Here is a 14,224-nt window from a genome sequence, read left to right as displayed (position 1 = left end):
AGTCTCCTTTGCCCAAGAATTCCAGGGAAAGCACCTCATGAAACTCCACAGCAGCACTCTCCAAAACCCTTCCTTGGAAACATCTTTCCATCAGCAAGCACTGCCTCCATGGAGCACAGCTCCCCTCTAACAGCAAAGGAGCTGACAGTCAGCTGAAGAGAGCCAGAAAACTCCTCTCCTGTGAGGTTTTTTTGAGGGAAGAACGAGTACAAGGTCACATTTGAAAAAAAGAACAAGCTGTCCTTTCGCTGAAAGAGCCTCATGTATTTAGAGAGTGAAACCAACACACACCACAGTATTTTAGTCACTTCCTGTCCTGTCTGCTGCCATCCCCTCCCTCAGCTCCATCTCCCAGTCACCAGGAACCTCTTCCTGCTGTGCCACAGCTCCTTCCCCCTAGGAGACCAGAGCACCCCCCTTGCTTTTCCTCTCCCTGTGCTTGCTGTCTTTCCAGAGCAGCTTGCCCGCGTGAAGCCTGCCACAACTCTCCTTTATTCCTTTGACATGAAGAGTGCATTTCCCATTTCCAACCCCAAACTCCCCTTGTTGCAGGTTTTAACTTCTCCCAGGCTCCCAGCATATCCATAGAACAGTGGGACTTAGCAGTGCTTTTCTTCCTCACCCCCATCCCTTTGCAGGTTTACTCTGCTGAAAAGCACCCAAATTGATAATAAATCGACCAGCTCAACTCTCCTCAGTTAAGGAATTTAACTTCTCACATGTTTTTACAGCAAACAACTGTGGCTCTTGTCTAGATAAATCCAGACCTGCAACACTCAAATCTCTTGATGAGTGTCCTGATCTCAAGCGAGTGCCTGAGGCAAGTCCAGAATTCTGCCTCTGAGACCTTGTGCTGAGAATCCCCAGCAATTCTAGCAGTGGGAAAGGGCTCCATTTCTCCAGGAAGACACAAGGCAGCCTGACAGGAAGATGGACAAGCAGGGAAGCAGCAAGGCTGTGATCAGACAGACCCAGGGCACAGCAGGTGCCAGTGCAGGGAAGATCCTCCCTTGCCAGTGTTTCCAGATAGAGTGTGAAGAACCAAGGCACCAAGATATGACACCCAATCAGCAGCCTGCCAGGTCACTGCTTATCTTAAGCACAAGAGCTTTTCCTTTCTATATCCCTCTCCTCTCCAAGCCTGCACCTCCCACTTTGGCTCCTGGGCTGGGCTCTAAGCTCTGGAGCACAAGCACAGCACAGAGGCAGCAGGTTCCTGCCCTCTGCGCCTCTCCCACCTTCAATCCTGGACTTCCTGCTCCCCCAAATATGGGAGGCACCATATTTGAACCATAGGATCTGAAGAACAGGCACAAACCCCTCAAGAGATCCAGGACAAGAGGAACCACCGAGTTTAGCTCAGGTTTAATGCCCCTCACCACCTCCCATTTCTCTCAAAACCTGGAGTGTGGAATGGGCGTATCCCAGGTGGCACATCCCTGGACGAAGACAGACTCAAAGCACCAGGCTGAGGAGCAAACAGGATCTACACAAAACTGGAGCCTTTCCAGGCTTCTCAGCTCCAGGAGGAATTCCTATCACGAGCAAGGCTGGCAGCATTTCAGAATGACCGGGGAGAACGCTTTGGTTTGCACTTTTGGGTTACAAAATTGAACGTACATGAGGAGTAATTGGGGAATTGGAGCAAGGCAAGTGGGGAGGGAGCACGGAGGGGCAAGGAAAGCTCCACAGCTGCTCCCAAACCACACACTGACCAGCCACAGCAGCGAAACCACGAGGCAGAGGAACATGCTAGATCAGATCACAGATGGGCAGCCCTGGCAGCAGTCCCAAAAAGGAAGTGCTGCTCCTACAAAGGGATACGGCTCCTCACTCCAGTCACCTGCAGCCTCTGTCACTCACAGCCACTGTCCCAACGGGCTTTGATGGCCCTGCTAGCCCCCAGACTGCCCATTCCCACCACCAGCCATGGCATGGGGACAAATCCTGCCTGGATTCCATGAAAGCCTGAAGGAGCTCTTGAAGGACCATCAAACCCTCCACGCCACTTCAAGGCTGAACACTGACCCTCAGTGCCAAAACCCATCCTTTGACATTCATCCTTCTCATTTCTGGAGCAGACTGAGAGAACCCCTTGAACCACATCCCACCCTTTCCCAGTCAGAAGAAATCCAAGGAAAAAACCCTGCATGGAGCCCCTTTCCCTGCCAGGTGTGCCCAGCACGTGCCCTATGCAGTCAGGTAGGTGAGCAGTACCAGCTTTGCTCCTCCTTTTGCTTTGTGCAGGAAGGCAACAGAATCTCCCCAAAATGTACCAAACTGCTCCAAAAAAGGCTGGCTTGGAATTTATACACATTTAATCCATGTTCCCACCACTGAGCCCACACAGACCAGGAGGCAGAGACCCAGGACAAGGGACAGAGAGCCATAAGCACTCAGAGGTGCAGCTGATCCAGCAGTAGCAGGTCAGCCCTGAGTGACTTCATTCCGTGCTGGGGACCTCTCTGTCCCCAGCACAGTGAGGGATCACAGGACTAGCTTGGATTTTTTTTATCAGGGAAGTGCTCACTCTCCAAATTTCCCAGTGTCCCAAACCAGCTCTGCCAAAACCTGTTGCCAGTTCCATCCCATCACCCAGCCTGAGCGAGGCTGGACCACAGGAGTACTGGGATAACAAAAACACAGGAAGCTCTGAGGTTTGTACTGCAATTCCTGCTCAGCTGACACTGTTTTCTAAAGGGAACAGCAGCAGGCTGGCTGCATTGCAGGCTATAGGGCTGGGGATGCTCAGGGAGAGGGAAAACAACCCAGGGCCATTGGGAAGAACGTGGACAATGTGGGAATCCAGCTACTAGGAAGGATATTTCCTCTGAACTCTGCGCTGTTACACCATCCCTGCACACATTCCCTCCCCCTCAGCTCCATAAGGAGCCCAGCACTCATCCCTTCCTTACTCCAAATGGGGCAAAGGGGCTCAGTGACACATGGAAATATTTATGCACAGCAAATTAAAGACACTGAGGCAGCCTGACCTTAAAGGAGCATGCACTGCCAGCCCTCTCCTTTCCACTTCCAGCTGCCTCAGCTCGCTCCCAACATTACAGCTCCCAGGAGCCAGGGGTACATGGAAGAACGACAAGGACTTCTCTCAAGTGGTATTTTCTCCCAAACTCTGTCAGGATTGTGCACTCAGCTCCCAACCCTGAGGACCAGCATGAACAAAGCCCACAGAGCCTCTTCCTTGACCTAAAAGGGTGTGTGGGGGCAGCTTTATTAAAACTCTTCAGTGTACAGAGCAATGGCTAAAACATGGAAAATCCACTACCCTGCAACCCTGAGCAGATCACAGCCCAAAAACTCCTCTGGTTCAAGTTCCTGGAACTTCCAGAGGGATTCAGAATCCCTGGACAGCCAGCTCACGCTGTTTACTCCCAGTGCTGTTGCTACAGCAACAGAGATGCACAAGCATGGACACAGGAACAGGACAGAATCCCTGTCCAACAGCTCCATCTCCTCTCCCCTCACCATGGATTCACAGGATACACTTTGTCACCAGGTTTACCTGAACCACCTCAAGTGGCAAAAAGCAACACCCACAGCCAACTACGAATATTCCCCACCTGGCTCCCAAGAACGGGGAAAGGAGGTGAACGGGGAGCATCAGCAGCACAGGGAGTTCAGGCCACTGTGGAAAGGGAAGAACAACACCAAAGTTCCTCACAGCCCCCTAAAGGCTCAGCCATCATTTCCTCCTCTGGAATCAGCAACACTCTTCCCTCAGCAGCAGCACCAGAGATGTCATCCTGAAGAGAATTTCTTTCCCTTGTACATGTTTAGGGGACAAGATTAGGGCAGCACCTTATTTCTCCCCCTTCTGAGCGTATCACCACTTTCCCACATGTGCCCTTTCTCCCCCAAACCCACACAGTGACCTGTAAATCCCTGTCTGGGTGGCTCCTGACATAACTAAAAAGGCACTGGGGGCACAGGGACTGCTCTCCTGACTTGTCAGTGTCACCTCTAGCTGGGATAACCCTATGAAAACTTATTCCTGGTTATGACAGCATCATAAATGCAGCCTGCAGAGATTGTTTGGTAACTCACAGGTAACTTCCAAGTGCTCCTGTGGTGTTTGGCTCCTTGCTTAGTCAGCACTGCAGCTTCCAGGACACACTCAGGGCACAGCCAGGCTTGGGACAGGAAGAATCCAGCAGATATTTACCTCCTGCATCCCTCTCTGCTGAGAGGGAACAGCATCCAGTTGGTTTCAGGGATGTATTCTCCCAGGGACCAGCACAGTCATGCATCTGGCAGGATCTAAACGCTCACAGGGATTTCTAAAGCTTTCCAAGAATAGCCTTCAGTTGCTGCTAGATTCCACCAAAGCCCTGCCCAGACCAAATCTGAACAGCCCCTGAATTTTTTAGAGCTCAATCATTACACCTGGGTCATTTGGAATGACTCATTTGTAGTGCCTCCAGTTTGAGGCATGTGGGAGAGATTAATGACCCCCCTTGCCTGGGCCCTGTCTAGACTGGGCAGCTGAGGTGTGTCCAGCAGACCAGGGACATTTGGCCAGGCTGGGTTTCACACAGGGCACAGAGGAACTCTAGGAAGGAGCTTGGCTTGACAGGAATTGCCAGTGTCACATTTCAAACGTGGGGAAGAGGGAGCAGGTGAAGTAAAACCACCCAAATTCTAACCCAGTGCCTGGGGCTCATCCTATGCTCAATGTCTGTGGGGAGCAACACAGGCAGGGTCACTCATGAGTCCCAAATCAGTGGGAGCAGCCCTGGGAAAGCCAGTATCCAGCAGGACTGGCCTCTGTCACCCCCCAATGTCTGGGAGTGACAAACACCAGCAGCCAAAAGGGATCATTACCTGGCAGTGAGCAGCTTTACAGCACAAACAAGGAGTTGGGCTGAACCTGATGGGATTGCCCCTTGCATCCCAGTGTTGGGATAGCATGAAACATTCAAGATAGAGCAATATAGAGAAGGCAGGAAGCTGCATCCTCCTCTTTCCTATCCTACCTGACATAAGCAGCCCACAGCCTGCTCTGCCTGCCTTCCCTCTCTCAGCTTTGAGGCCATTTATCCCTCAATCTATCCTTATGCTGTGAGAAAAACCGACCCAAGTGTCCTGTCAACATGTGTGGGCCTTCCTGGCCCCACGACTGTGTCCTGCACTGACATCACCCCATCCATCCTGCAGAAAGGATACAAACAAGTTGGGAACCACAAGATTCCAGCTGCTCTGACTCCAGGCACTGGCCAGAACCAGCAGTGCCATCCCTCGGGCATGGGCTGAGCTGGGATCGCTCCACAGCATGCAGGGCTGCAAGAGAAACCTTGTCCTGCACACTCCCCAGGCTTCATCCCCCAGCTGATGGCTCCACGTGCTGCAAAGCCCATCTGAACTCTCCCAGGGGATAGCGAGGACACCGACATGTAAGGGCAGGTTTGGTAGCTGCTGTTTACAGGAGAGGCCTCGGCTTCTGGCTGGTGGGGACAGGCAGAGCCTCCTCTCAAATTTCACACAAGGATCTGACCAGAGGGCAGGGCAGTGATAAGGCAGGATATGGACTGTCTCATGCCCTGGGACAGAGCACTTCACTCCCTGGCTCCCCTCTCACCTCCCAAATTCTCCAGCACCCACAGCACTTCGCAGCAGCTAAGTCTCCTGCTCCACAAGCCCATTTCCCTTCATGGGTGTCACAACCCCTTTCACAGCCAAAATAAGGGTGACACTGCACCCAGCCAGGATGGTCACTTGGGGCCAACACCTCAACACCTCCAGCAGGAGCTGTGGCTCAGCCCACAGAGCACCCACAGCCCCCAGGGAGGGTGAGGCTCCTCCTCGGGCTCTCTCCAGCAGCAGAGCCAGTTTAAGAGGTTCCTACCCCACCCTGTCTCCCCATCTCAGACTTCCAGCCCCGTCAGGTTTGTTCATTACCCCAGCACAGACAACAACTGGGATGAGATGCCTCCCCCCCTGCCAACTTCCATCCAGGGCATGATCCACAATTCCCTGAAGCAGTGTTCACCTCAGGGCCATCAGCTCCTGAAGCACTAACTGAGGGAGGGAGAAAACCTCTTCAACCAGCTCTGCCACCCCGGCAATCCTAACTGGGAACCACACCCTGAGATACAGACTGGTGGAAAAACCGCGATGGGCAGGATTTGTCCTTCGGATAATGGCATTCCCCTGCTGTGCTCCCAAGCCATTCCAAAGTGATCCAGTGCTGCTGCCCTTCATTTCTCACCCTGAACATTGTCACTGCAAGCACACGGCAGCACTCTGGTAATGTGCTAATCCCAGCTTGTAATTCACAGGGCCTTACTAGTCTCAGTTCACAGCATGGGCCTTCCGAAATGAGCCCTGGAGCAGGCAGAAGGTGAGATTTCCTCACACTTCCAGCACCTAGGAATACACCATGGCTCCCCTACAGAAGAGCAAGGCTGTGAGCACCAGGCTGATGGATCCTTTTCTCCAGAGCCTTTAAGGGAGTCCAGGCTCCTCATGGGGAGCCCAACAGCCTGATGTGACATGGGCAGGGTGCAACCACCCAGTGACAGCCAGCAAAGATTTCCAAGTCTCAGAGAGGGACCGAGGCATTGTTAGTGCCAGGGCTGGACTGTCACTCAGGCTCAAGACACAATAGAGCATTTCAGCTCCTCGGTTAAGGGCCTGCAAAACACGCAACTCTAGCTTGAAATGCTGGCACCTCAGCCCAAGCCCCAAGAACTGCCTCGTTAGGGAGCTGGGCAGAACAACACTCACACAGAATTAGCAGGAGACTACTCCACAGTGCCTGCAAGTCCCATCTCCCCTGCTCCCAGTCTCTGGGTGAGGAACACAGATATCCCATGTGTCGTCTCCACGCTCACACAGCATCACCCACGGCCCGTGTGAGCCTCCCAGAGCTCACCGGGACACAGCCTCTCCCACAGACTGCCTTGGATGGGTGCAAGACATCCTCCCAGTGATATTCCTGAGTCCAGAGCAACTCACCCAAGCCTGTGTTATCCTGGGAGTCAGAGATGCAGAGCCTGAACTAGGAAGCAAGTACAGTTAGGGCAGTGCAACCCACTCAATAAAAGTGTCACTGTGCACCCCAGGCATGTGTGAACTGGCAGAGAATTCCTGCAGGAGCATGACTACACCCGAAGCACAGGTAAATTTCTCCTCCAAACCCAGATCTTCCACCAACACTGACACAAATTCATTCAAAAAGCTGACACATATCAGATTTTTGTTGAACTAAAGAAAGGCAACATTACTGCAAACTAAATAAAAAACCACAGAACACTCCAGATTTCCTCTACGTCCCGATGGAAACCAGTAAGGAAAAAGATGCTGTTGGTGTTATTACCTGACACACCAGAAAACAAACTTCCTCTGCCATCTCAGATGGTACCATCAAACCACACAATTAATTCAGCTCCTTCACCACCATAAACCATTCTGGTTCAGGTTGCTTGGCTGGTAGGACTACTATCACACCTGGATTATTTTATTTTAAATACATTTATTTTTTTGCTAGTTGAGCCCAAATGACAAACCAGAAACACAGCTGACAGCTGCAGGAACATGCTGTACCACCAGCTCCCTGCTTCCTTACCTGGAACTTTTCATTCAGGCCTACTAAACCAGCTCCCAAGTCCAAGGCATATGTGGGATATTCAAATAAGCCAAATCACGTTTTACAGAAGAAAAATAATCATCTTTTAAGGGTCCTTCAGCGAGGGAGCATCACTGACACAGCAGGAGCACATAATGAGCTGGAAGTTTCCAGGAAAAGCATAGCAGGAGGTAGAAGTTAAGCCTCACCCACCACACAGGGGTCATGCCTCCTCCTCTGGGCCTCAGGCCAGCACAGACAACACACGCACACACGAGGCCACACAAGTCCAGGTGAGCCTCATGCTGCTGCCCATGTGCCTTCCCAAACCCCTTAAGCATGGAGCTCATCAGCCTGCAGGCATTTATCCAGCTTAGCATATTCCGCTGGAGCCCAGCCCACCTGCACCAGGACACCAACTCCTCCTGATTTTTATTTGAGAGATGATAAGCGTTTTTGAACTGACACGTTCCTGGCTGATAGTCCCCTTCACCTGCCATGTCTTTATCCAGATGTTTTGGGTTAGTCCTGGATCACTCCCCAGTCAAACCAGCACCTTGAGCTGCATCCCACACAGCTGTGGGAATACATGTGCCAGGATGAGGGAGGAGCTGGGACTGCTGCTGCCAAATTAAAACGTCCACCAAAGCACTTGGGAACTCCCCAGCACCGATCGTCTTGAGGGCAAAGCTTAATGCCAAGAACCACACAGCCTCACACCAAACAATTCCAGAGAATTAAAGGATAAGGATTTACCTTTATGGGCAGCACCTGGAAGGTGAGGGTACAGGTACTGCTGTGACTCAGAGAGGGACTCCACCACAGAGCTGCCACTTGCCCTCCCTGGGGGTTTGCAACTGCCTCAAAACAGCGTGAGAGACACAGCAGCTTCCCTCCTTCCCTGGGATCTCCAGGAGTATCATCTCAGACTCTCCGAGTAGCTGCTCCCGAGCTGTTCCCAGTTACAGCCCAATTCCCAGACCATGGCATTCATGCAGTCCCAGTGAACAGCAGCACACACACCAGAGCTCCTGACAGGGCTTGACTGGGACCTGACTGCTGGAACAGCTCCCTCCGAAAGAAAACACCAGGAAGAGACACAGGCACAGGGAAACTGGAGCTTGAAGCTGGAGTTGGTTCTCTCAGGCTTCACAGCCACTCAAATCAAGAATGGTAACACACAGTGTTCCAGGTCCTCTGCTTGTCACAGACACACAGAAAAAACCTGTCGTGACAGAAATGACACTGACACCAGTTCCATGTTCCTATCCCAAAGCTCCTTGCCCAGCCTCAGTCTCCAACCCCCCTTTCCAGAGCTCAGCAGCCAAATTCCCTTCATTAGGACAAACCTGGTGACACAAAAGGACCCACAAAGCCACCTAAGCCAAGCCCACACCTCCAGGTAGGCTGCAGCCATTCACCACCAGCCTGTTTGGGTTGTTTAATCCTGCTGCCAGGAAAAGCTTTGCCCTTCTCCAGCTGCAACAGAACCAAGACTGGAATAGGATTGATTCAGGGTCACTACTGACCAGTCTTTGGCTGTAACGGATCCGTTCTTCCTCGGGCTCCATCTCCGACTCCTCCGAAGAGAGCGAGAAGGACACGCCAGGACTGCTGTCGTCGTCCTCTTCCTCCTTGGAAGCCAGAGGGAAACAGTGAAGCAGGGCATGGGGACATGGGACACCCACACCCCTCACTTCCCTTCTCCTTTTGGGGCTGACCCCACCCTGCTCTGGGGGCTGAGAGAACCCAGGGGATGAACCCACCGCAACTTTTATGGCTCCTATTCTAATTTAGAATGAATTAGTCAGGCTAAATGACTTCACCAGCTGTTCTGTAACACAACAGGAGCTGCAGGGCTCCCACCTTTGCTTCACCACCAGCAGCTCCACTGGCCCACAGTAGAATAAAAACCGGGGAAGGTGCTGTAAAATCCTGGCTTCCCCAAAATTAAGCACCGGAGAGCCAACTCCTCCAAACAACAAAATCACTGTCCTTGGGATATCCTGTACCATGGCACCTGGGAGAAACTACACTGGTACAGGACATCTCCCATGATCATGGAAGGCTTATTGGATCTCTCCTACATACACAACCCAAGTAGGGAAGCACTCAGGCATCTAACTCCTGGCTGGAGAAGGCCTAAATGCTGAGATCTCCAAATGTGCCACCTTGTGACACCACACACCAACCTGGGAAAACCTCCCAGGGCGTCAGATGGCACCTACACTTTTTTTTTTTTTTTTAAAGGGACAGAAACCAACCAAAGCCTGGGTATGGCACGGCTCTTAATCCCCAGGACTATGCCTAAACCAGACCTTCGGGGAGGAGAATCGGGGAATGGGAGCGGGGAAGGGGATCCGCCGCCCCTTGTAGTGTTACAGAACCGCTACGACCACGCAGGGAGAACTCGCTCGATCCTGCTCCTCCCCGACCCCCGGCTTTGACAGCAGAGCATTCCCAGTCCCGACAGCACCCTCCCCACCCCTGCCTCCCTTGGAACCACGGCACCAGGACTCCCGGCTCGGCCGAGGGAGGCAGTTTCCCCACACTTGCTGAACTCTGTTTATAAACAACCGGACAACCGGAGCGCAGCGCGCCCGCTCCGCCGCGGGGCGCGGGGGCCACCCCCGGCCGGCCGGGCCACCCCAGCCCGCCCCCGCCGGGGCAGGACGGGAGGCGGGAGGGAGGGAGGGTCCCCGGGGAGCTGTCAGCCGGCACTCGCCGCCCCCTCCCCAACTTCCCGACGCGGCCTCCCGGGGCCCGGCAAGGGGAGACCCGCCCGCGCCCGCTCCCGCCCGCTCCGGGGCCCCGCACGAACTCGGGGGTCGCCGGTGACCCCCGCGGTGCTCACCAGGTCTCTCCTGCGCCTTTGTCCTCTTCTACCGCCGGCACGGGGGGGTGGGGGAACAGAAGAGACGGAGGAGGAGAAATCCCCCCGGTCAGCAGCAATCGCGCCCTGGGCCCGCCGCCCTCCCGGCCCCGCCGCTCCCGGCGCGGGCAGCGGGCGCTGACAGCCCCGCCGGCCGCCCCCCCGCCGCCGCGGCCCGCGTCCCCCCGCCGCCGCCGCCGCCTCCACCGCCACCGCACCCCCCCCGCCGCCGGGTGCCGGGGCTCCGCCGGCGCCGCCCGCCCCGTCCCGCCCGCGCGGTGCCCCCCCAGCGCCGCCGCCCCCCGGCCGGGACGCGGTTCCCCCTCCTCACACAGGAGCCGCCGCCGCCATTTTGAACCCGTCAGAGCCTCACATACACACCGACGCCGCGCGCACGCGCCGCACGCACGGAGCCCCCCCCCCCCCCCCGCCACCCGCACGCCGCGCGTGCGCCGCCCGGTCCCGCCCGGTCCAGCCCCGGCCCGCCCCGCGCGCGCGCGGCTCGGGGCGGCCACGCCCCCTCCGGTTCGGGCAACGCCCCCTCACGTGACCACGCCCCCACCGCGTGGCCACGCCCCTGCCGGGGGAGGGCTGGAGAGGGGGAGCCCCGGCGGGATTTTGGGGGCGTTCGTGGGGTCCCTCGGTGTCCCCGCGGGCTTCCGGGCTGCCCGCACGGCTGTGCGCGCCTGTATGGGGGTCTGAATGCAGAGAGACGGGCACGTAGCTACATGCACCTACATACCTACATACAGCTCCTCAGTTACGTGCTCTAGGTGTTAACAGCATAGCTATAAGCTATATATAGTTATATAGATAGCTATAACCTAACTACATGCACTGATATATATAATAAACATTGATATGGGTGGTTATAGATCAACTATATAGTTACATATACGCTATATATATAATAGATATATAAAAACAGGTAAAATATATATAACTATTCATACGGTTATAAACGGTGCCCCTACAGACCTGTACGTGCAGCACACACCTGGACACACACTCACAGACACCCCAACCCAAAATCAGCAGGTCACCCCATCCCGGTGGCCTCCCATCCACCCCAGGCCCCTGGCGGGACCCCTTGTCCCCAGCGCCCACCTCATGTCCCCAACACCCACCCGTGTCCCCGACGCCCACCCGGAGTCCCTGACGCCCCCAGGCCGTGCAGGGGCTGCTGCTGCCCCAGGGACCGTGCCACACTGAGTGTTGTGTCACTTTAATGGCAGAAGATCAGCCCGCCGTCACCCCGTGCCACCCTCCGGCGCTGGCCTGCCAGCGGGAAGGGGCGCCCCCAAATCAGTTCTCTGCTCCCAGAGCCCGGCTGGCAGAGGATGCTGGGATCCATGGTGGGACAGGATGCTGGGATCCATGGTGGGAAAGGGACAGGACTCTGGGATCCAGGCGTGACAGTTTCTTCATGCCAGGGATGCTTTCCTGCTGTCACCCCGCGGTGACCAGCGGTGCCAGCCCCGGGTCAGGAGGGTGGCAGCGGTGTTCTGGTGGCAGAGGTGGAGGCGTGGCAGCAGCCGCGGTGCGGTCGGAGCTTGGGGACAGCGGCGGATCCCGGGGGGGCTGGTGCCGAGCCGGGGTGCTCAGAGGAGCACGCAGACCCTCCTGGATCTCTCCTTGCGCTGCCTCCGGCGGGCGGCGCTGATGGCGGCGTTGCAGGCGGTCACGAAGATGTTCCCTACGTTATCCTGATACCTGGCCGAGCATTCCATGTAGGACACGGCACGGACCTGCCGGGCCATGGCCTCTCCCTGAGGGGACACGCAGAGTCAGAGCCCGCCGGGGACTCCGGCTGTCGCACTGCCCCGTGCTGGCGGCCACCGCCGTCCCGTCCCGTCCCGTCCCGTCCCGTCCCGTCCCGTCCCGTCCCGTCCCGCTGGGAGGTGACACCCACCCGCTGCCGGGACACGGGCTCCATCCGTCCGTCCTTCAGCTTCTGCAGCAGCTCCTGGTCCTGCCGCAGGTCCGTCTTACAGCCCACCAGCAGCACTGGGACCCCCTTGCAGAAGTGGTTCACCTCCGGGTACCACTGTGAGGGGACATGTCACCCAGGGATGGGCACGTGTCACCCAGGGATGGGGACGGGGGCAGGCTGCACCCCCCAGGGTGCGTTACCTTCGTTAGGATGTTGTCAAAGCTGTTGGAGTCGGTGACATCAAAGCACATGAGGACAACGCCGGCATCCGAGTAGGACAGAGGGCGTAGCCTGTCATAGTCTTCCTGTCCTGCCGGGCGGAGAAGGAAACCATTACACACCTGGGACCATGAGGGTGACATCCGTGGGGGTGGCTGTGGGTTAAGCCCCCCCCTTCCATGGTCGTGGCATGGGGAAACCCCTCCAAGGCACGACCACGGGTGTGGGACACCCCGAAACCCCCAGGTGGGAGCACGGGGGGCACAACTGCCCGCCCTGTCCCCTTCTGTCCCACCTGCTGTGTCCCACAGGTGGATCTTCACGGGCTTGCCGGCAACCTGGAGGGACGCTGTGTACTTCTCGAACACGGTGGGGACATAGACCTGGCAGGGGACAGGGACGGCGTCACACAGGTCACACAGGCAGTGGTGGGGGGCAGCGATGGAGGGGACCCCAGTGGGGACAGAACAGGGCACAGGGAGGGAAGCAGGGAGTGGGAAATGGTGGTGCCTCCCTGGGACAGTGGGTTGGGAATGATTGTTCTCCCCTATCCCAGGGCACTACGGAGCCTCACGGATGCCCGTGGGGATTCAGGACAGGGGTTCCAGGGTCTCTGTGGCTGCACTCCCCGAGTCCCCTGTGTGCCCTCGCTGAGGGACAAACCCTGCTCCCCACCCCATTACCCACCCAAGAGGGGCAGAGATGCCACAGAACCCCAGGCTGGGCCACCCCCTGCCCCCCTGCCCCTCCGTCTCCATGTCCTGCTTCAAACGGCCCCGCTGCTGCCATCCACCGTGTCCGTCCCATCGCGCGTCCAGGACACCGCTCCCGCACGGGGACTGTCACCCACCCACCGGGGGACAGGGATCCCGGTACCTTGGGGAAGTCCCCTCTGGCGAAGGCCATCAGCAGTGATGTCTTCCCGCAGCCGCCATCCCCCACGATGACAGCCTTGACCTCAGTTTCGGGGGCTCCTGGGCTCTGCCCCCCGCGCTCCGGCTGCATGGGGGTGTCCAGTGGGGCCACGGAGCCTGTGTGGCCTCGGCGGGGACAGGGATGGGGACAGCGGGGCGGGAAGCACCCGCCCGGTCCAGGGTGCGGCTGTCACCCGCCCGCCGGGCCCGCCCGCGACGGGGCTGGGGCCGCGGTGGTGACAGCGGCCGGGCCACACGTACGGCTGTCCTGGCACACAGGTGACCTTCTCCCGGCAGGTCCTCGCGGTGCACAAGCGTCACACTGCCACCTGCATGTCCTGCCTGCCTGTGTGGCGCTCCCTAGCACGCACGCCTGTCCGCTGCCTCCGGCACGTTCATCCCCATCCCACTCCTCACTCCCCATCCCAATCCCACTCATGCACTCCCCCTGCAGATCCCCCTGCACAGCTCACCCCCGACCCCCTGGGATGGGACCCCTGTGCCCTCCCGGACAGCCCATTCCCGCCCCTGAGGCTGGGATTTATTGCCCTGAGCATCCGCGGGAGGCAAAGTCCAGGGGTGGAGGGAGGCACGGGGGAGATGACTCACTGCCCTGGCCCCGCTGTCACTGCCACCCCTGCTGTCACACCCGCGCTGTGCCATGCTGAGCCCTGCCCCGCCAGGAATCTCTGTCCCCGGCG

The 14,224-nt window shown here is 57.1% G+C and overlaps 2 protein-coding genes across 2 annotated transcripts in view; both read right to left on the bottom strand.

The window, feature by feature from the left end:
• Positions 1 to 10,866, bottom strand: part of KDM2A (lysine demethylase 2A) — a 33,884-nt gene extending 23,018 nt beyond the window's left edge. Inside the window, exons 1-3 of the mRNA XM_032111756.1 lie at positions 10,789 to 10,866; positions 10,440 to 10,467; positions 9,115 to 9,219 (exon numbers count right to left, since the gene is read on the bottom strand). Coding sequence (XP_031967647.1) covers positions 9,115 to 9,219; positions 10,440 to 10,467; positions 10,789 to 10,808 — 153 coding nt within the window. The 5' untranslated portion in view covers positions 10,809 to 10,866. The remainder of the gene's footprint in view (positions 1 to 9,114; positions 9,220 to 10,439; positions 10,468 to 10,788) is intronic.
• Positions 10,867 to 11,666: 800 nt separating this feature from the next.
• Positions 11,667 to 13,917, bottom strand: RHOD (ras homolog family member D). Its single transcript, XM_032111984.1, has 5 exons — positions 13,486 to 13,917; positions 12,905 to 12,992; positions 12,591 to 12,700; positions 12,370 to 12,504; positions 11,667 to 12,226 (listed from the first exon to the last, which is right to left on the bottom strand). The coding sequence occupies exons 1-5, from the start codon at positions 13,612 to 13,614 to the stop codon at positions 12,059 to 12,061; spliced, it is 630 nt and encodes a 209-aa protein (XP_031967875.1). The 5' UTR covers positions 13,615 to 13,917; the 3' UTR covers positions 11,667 to 12,058.
• Between the last annotated feature and the right edge of the window lie 307 nt (positions 13,918 to 14,224).

This window comes from Corvus moneduloides, chromosome 6 (genome assembly GCF_009650955.1).
Source record: "Corvus moneduloides isolate bCorMon1 chromosome 6, bCorMon1.pri, whole genome shotgun sequence".
Taxonomy (NCBI): Eukaryota; Metazoa; Chordata; class Aves; order Passeriformes; family Corvidae; genus Corvus; species Corvus moneduloides.
The sequence above is the reverse complement of the archived record's forward strand: the minus strand, read 5'-3'. Positions and strand labels throughout refer to the sequence as shown.

Bases quoted from the DNA above. Each gene is read 5' to 3' on its own strand.
- RHOD (XM_032111984.1), bottom strand. From the start codon at position 13,614: ATGCAGCCGGAGCGCGGGGGGCAGAGCCCAGGAGCCCCCGAAACTGAG. The intron at 12,505-12,590 runs GTAACGCACCCT...GTCCCCTCACAG, and splicing joins TTGACAACATCCTAACGAAG to TGGTACCCGGAGGTGAACCA. The intron at 12,227-12,369 runs GTGGGTGTCACC...GTGTCCCCTCAG, and splicing joins AGCCCGTGTCCCGGCAGCGG to GGAGAGGCCATGGCCCGGCA.